The sequence below is a fragment of the Mytilus californianus genome, unplaced genomic scaffold (genome assembly GCF_021869535.1).
Source record: "Mytilus californianus isolate M0D057914Y unplaced genomic scaffold, xbMytCali1.0.p SCAF_1, whole genome shotgun sequence".
In the NCBI taxonomy this organism is placed as follows: domain Eukaryota; kingdom Metazoa; phylum Mollusca; class Bivalvia; order Mytilida; family Mytilidae; genus Mytilus; species Mytilus californianus.
The window spans coordinates 57257053-57261972 of record NW_026262581.1 but is presented as its reverse complement, the minus strand read 5'-3'; the positions used below and the strand labels follow the sequence as shown (position 1 = coordinate 57261972).

The 4920-nt window shown below is 34.5% G+C and overlaps 1 protein-coding gene across 1 annotated transcript; it reads right to left on the bottom strand.

The window, feature by feature from the left end:
- Positions 1-1534: 1534 nt before the first annotated feature.
- LOC127722094 (uncharacterized) lies at positions 1535-3374 on the bottom strand. The gene is made up of 2 exons (XM_052228942.1): positions 2967-3374; positions 1535-2271 (listed from the first exon to the last, which is right to left on the bottom strand). Exons 1-2 carry the CDS (start codon positions 3349-3351, stop codon positions 1712-1714), a joined length of 945 nt encoding a protein of 314 aa, XP_052084902.1. The 5' UTR covers positions 3352-3374; the 3' UTR covers positions 1535-1711.
- Between the last annotated feature and the right edge of the window lie 1546 nt (positions 3375-4920).

Below are 4920 nucleotides of genomic sequence, written 5' to 3'. Positions count from 1 at the left end.
AATGTATGCATCTATGTATGTTTGTGAATGAGTCCTGTCGAACATCTTGGACGCAAAGATACTTATTAAATTAGATGCGACATGTTGAACATGACAAAGAGGAAAATAAAAACATTAAATATTAGCTCTATTTCTTCAATTTTATTGAAAGTCCGAGTGGTCTAAGTAGTTTAACTATTTTATCACTCACCTGTCAAAAATGCTGTTGTGAGTTCAAAACTCGCACGTGGCAGATGGTGCTTTCGACTCCAATCTTATTTGACTAGGATTGACAGTTTTCCTGCCGAAGATCGGTGGTTTTCTCCGTGCACTCCGGTTTCCTCCACCAATAAATAAACTGATCGCCACGATACTGCCAATAGTTCTGAAAATGTAGTTTTAACACCAACAACCAATCAATCAATTTTTATTGTTGTTTGTCTTTATAATTACTGTACACCAAAATGATTTCATGTAAAGCGTCACTGTGGAAAACTTGTGCCATACACTTATGCAGGAATTACCTTTAACTCGAAAATTTACTCTTATACTAATATTTTTTTTATGGAACACATATGTCTACAAAATTTAGAAACCGTTCCATAATTCCAGATCGGAACTGTCAGTTTTTATCAGATGTTCATAAATTAAGAAAATAGTAAGGAATTAAGTTTCCAACTCCTGCAGGTAAAATTGACCATGACAAATGATATATTGGCTATTCTGTTTGGGTCTTTTTTGGTAATATAGCTCCACACGTTGCAGCGTATTAACACATTCATAGCTTTTAAATGTTCAGTTTGAGCGTTCCTGATGAAAGTTAAAACCAGAAAAGTGCTTCAGATGCAAAAAATGTATTAAGTGTTTATTTCACTCATTTGATTTAATTTTAAATGTCTCAGATGTGACAAGGAAAAGGAATCAGCTCAGCTTTTTTAATGATTAGAGAGCTCTACTTATCACGCTTATGTAAACATGTTTTCTTTACTGTTGTTTGATCTGGTTTGATCTTGCAATCATTTATATTCAATGCAATAGGTGTTTATCAATTATAAATACAAACTTTCAAAAGTCATAAGGGTAGTTACAAAGCAAATGGTTGCACATGAATTACAAAACTGATCATAATTTCATTTTTCTTGGGTGCCTACAACAGAAAGTGTCAACGATCATATCAAAATGTAATTGATAAATTACAATGTACCATCCATGTGCATCAGTACTTATTCATTGAGTCATGACCCATTGAAACGAGTTTTAAGTTAAAAATTATATCCAGTCAGTACTACATGATGTATACATAACTATAATAATAAATGACAATTTTTAATTCAAACACTTGTTAGTTTGTTATTCCTTCATCCCATAAAACAAACAAGCAGGTGTTGACAAAATGACACTTCCTTGGAAAGTATTTTTAACTATTGATTGTATCTGTTTAACTGATTAAAATGTCATTCTTAATACAAATTTGATTTCAAGCCATACTGCATCAGTAAAACATAAAATTTTATTTTAATTAATAACTTTTAATAACTCAAAATTTATATTCCCACATATCAACTTTCAATATACAACTGTACAACGGTATATTAGTATTAACAGTGTAGTATTTCCCAAAACACTTCATTGTAACTCGTATCTACATCAATCAGAACTAAGGAAAATCAAATATATCACATTAACTCCGTAATGAATATATATCACTTAAAATATGATTTTGTGAAAACATCTAATTTCCTCCCGTAAAATTGAACACGCACTGCGAAAACACACATTTGCCATCAGCATTACCGGAATTAATACTATCTAGACCAGATTTGCCCATGTCCATGCTTTCTTCTTTGTCTTGTGATTCCAATTTACATTTCTTTGGCGGGCCTCCTGGCTCAAGAATGTTTGAAATATCCATTAGCATTTCCGTTGAAGCTCGTTTATATTTTCGAACGCTTTCAACAGATCTGTGTCCGGTTCTATTCATTATCTCTTGCTCCGGAACGCCAGCTTGATAGAGAGATGTTGCACACGTCCTTTTTCCGGAATGGTTTGTAAAGTAACCTTCGATTCCTGCCTCAAAACACATGCTTTTCATTATTGATGACAATTTATTTACACCTAATGGCTGTGAACTGAATTTGATTTCACAACCTTTCTCTAAAGGTCGTCTATAAAACGAGTTCCCGTTCATTTCAGAAATAATACTTAGGTAATCTTCATAAATCTTAAATAAATTAAGATTTTGGAAATGGTGCTTTATGTTTTTTGCAGTCAGGTGTCTCTGATGAAGTCCTCCTGAAACACCGAGGATAAAAGATATTTAATACAAAATTACTAGAAACGGAATTAAATGTTTATGTGTGTATTATATATCTAGTTCATGTGTCTTAACTTCTTAAAAAAACTTTATAAACATTTTAATCATGATATCAAAATTATTAGTGAAGTTTGTATACATAATCATTCGGGAAAACTTGCATAAGTATCTTGATGGGGTCCTTCATTTCAGTATTCTTCAATTTTCATGCCATTTTTTCTCTATTTTTTAAACTTTAGCACCTCATTATTCTCTAGTCTTTATACGTTTTTCCCGTTTATATTCTCTTTTCTGCAAACTCCCTTCAACACCCTCATGCATGCCATGACTTATAATAAGATAGATAATACGATAAGATATTTTATAGGTTTCGAATCCCAAATCATTCATGATTGCTACCAAAAAATGAAACACTTTATAAATTTCATGCGTCCAAATCGCTTTTCTGGATTTTCCTTCTTCAGGAATGCTCAAGAGTGAAAGCCGAATATTTGAATTTTGACAATGTATAAATTTACGTCATTAGATAAACATAAAGATTAAACATTGAATAACAATATCAACGCGGACCTCGAAGAAGACACTTTGATTTTCCGAAAATTAACGATTCCACCTTGACCTTCTTATTACAGTTCAACCTAATTGTTAACTTTTAATTTTTAATAATACATACCTTTGTAGGTTTTGCTAGCTCTTCCAGAAAAGGCAATGTAATGTCCATTTTGATCTTTTCCAATTTTAAACTGATCTGTTGACAAGTTCCTGTGTTCGTCTACACCCCTTAAACCAAACAGTTTGCTGTTGTAAAAAAACATAGTGTTAAGCACAGATTTCGAACTTTTGTTTCCTAGTAAATTCTTCTCCCAAAGAATATCTTCACTCTCTTGGTTAATAGGTTCTGCTTGTTTTGGAGTTGTCCCTATTCCCTCTGCCGTTAGCTGTGTCATTCTAGCACTAAGCGAACGCCTAAACTCATAAAATTGCGAGTCCTTTTCGTCCAAGAAATTGATATGAATTTCATTTTCACGTAGGTGCCGCAATATTCCTACACACAACATGTACAATGTTTTCGGTGGGTACGGTTTTCGTCTTGCCGCCTCGTTTCAATCACAAAACGGCTCATCCATTGATTAATGTCACCAACTGTAAATCTTGTGAGCTCCGGAATGGCACAACTCGTGCTTGCTATGCGCGCACTTCTCCAATCATTGAACGTAGATATACTCCAATTTGTATTCTTTCTGGTGTTTTTACTCTCGGTGGATTTAACTAAAATGTCAATGTCCATATCGTTAACGAAGTTACCATACCGTCCATTATTTACATGACCCTCTGCTTTTACCGCGACATTAGTTTCCGGCATGATGATTTTCTCCAACTGTTCAATTACATTGTCGGCTGTTATTGGAACCTGTGTTAACTGAAAATCTAATTGAGAAATGTCTACCTCGTGGTTCACATCCATGTCAACTTCGTACTTATCTTACGCCTGTGAAAGGGTTAAATCGTCCATTTTTTCAAAAACTGTGTGTTCATTTTCCATATCAGTACATATTTGGGATAAAGTAATGTCGTCAACACTTTGATCCCAGTGGGCATATAAAAAATCCGTTTCTAGTAAATTCACTTTGGCATTATCCATTTTGCTCCTTACACATCAAACCGCAAACTGAAATTCTACCGCGGGAAAACAACGTGACGGCTAGCGATGACGTCGAATGAACGTTTGGCACATGTGATTTACCAAATGGCACACGATTGGTTATGTGTGATACACGATAGGAGGGTCTAAATTGCACTCGAAAGCAGAGCTTTCTCGTGCAATTTAGTCCCTCCTATCGTGTATCTACACATAACCAAACGTTTGACATTTGGTAACTAAAACTTATGCCTCTGAAGATATTGACATTTGTTTAAATTACATCTTTCAGATGCTTACCCAAAAGATTGCGGTGACCTTAAAGGCTCCAGTGGTGTATACACCCTAAGTGATGACGGAGAAAGCTGCGGTTATAAGGTCTATTGTGACATGGAAACGGATGGAGGAGGGTGGACGGTGAGCACTTTTTACACCTGTCGACTTTATTCTATAGCTACCGTATCCGTCCGTCTATTACACATATTGATGGCAGTGTATGGTAGAAGTGTGAATTGAATACTTGACGGTAGTACTGTTATACAACATTTCAACAACAATTACAATAGTTAACTTATATCGGTTAGCCTTTTTAATTTGGATTTATAATTTGGCTATATTTATATTAGATTGAATGCATCACCATGCACTTCTCAGAGATACATGTAAATGTATTTTTGAATACTATCTGTTTATCCCATATTTTCAAAATGTTTTCCTTTAAGATCTAATACGGCTTTACCTAATATAATGGTTTTATGCCATTTGTTGGTACTGGTGGTTATGATGTCTGAGTTTGATACAAATAACCCGACCAAAATCGGGGTTATTGTAAGGTGTTCCTGGAGGGTAATCTGATTCTGCTCCATATGTGGCACCCGACATGTTGCTCAAGTAAATTGAAATCTTATTATGTAGGTCACATTCGAAGAAAAGAGAACGATATTTTTGTTACGACTATTGGAACATAAAGGTCGTCATCTGTGAAACA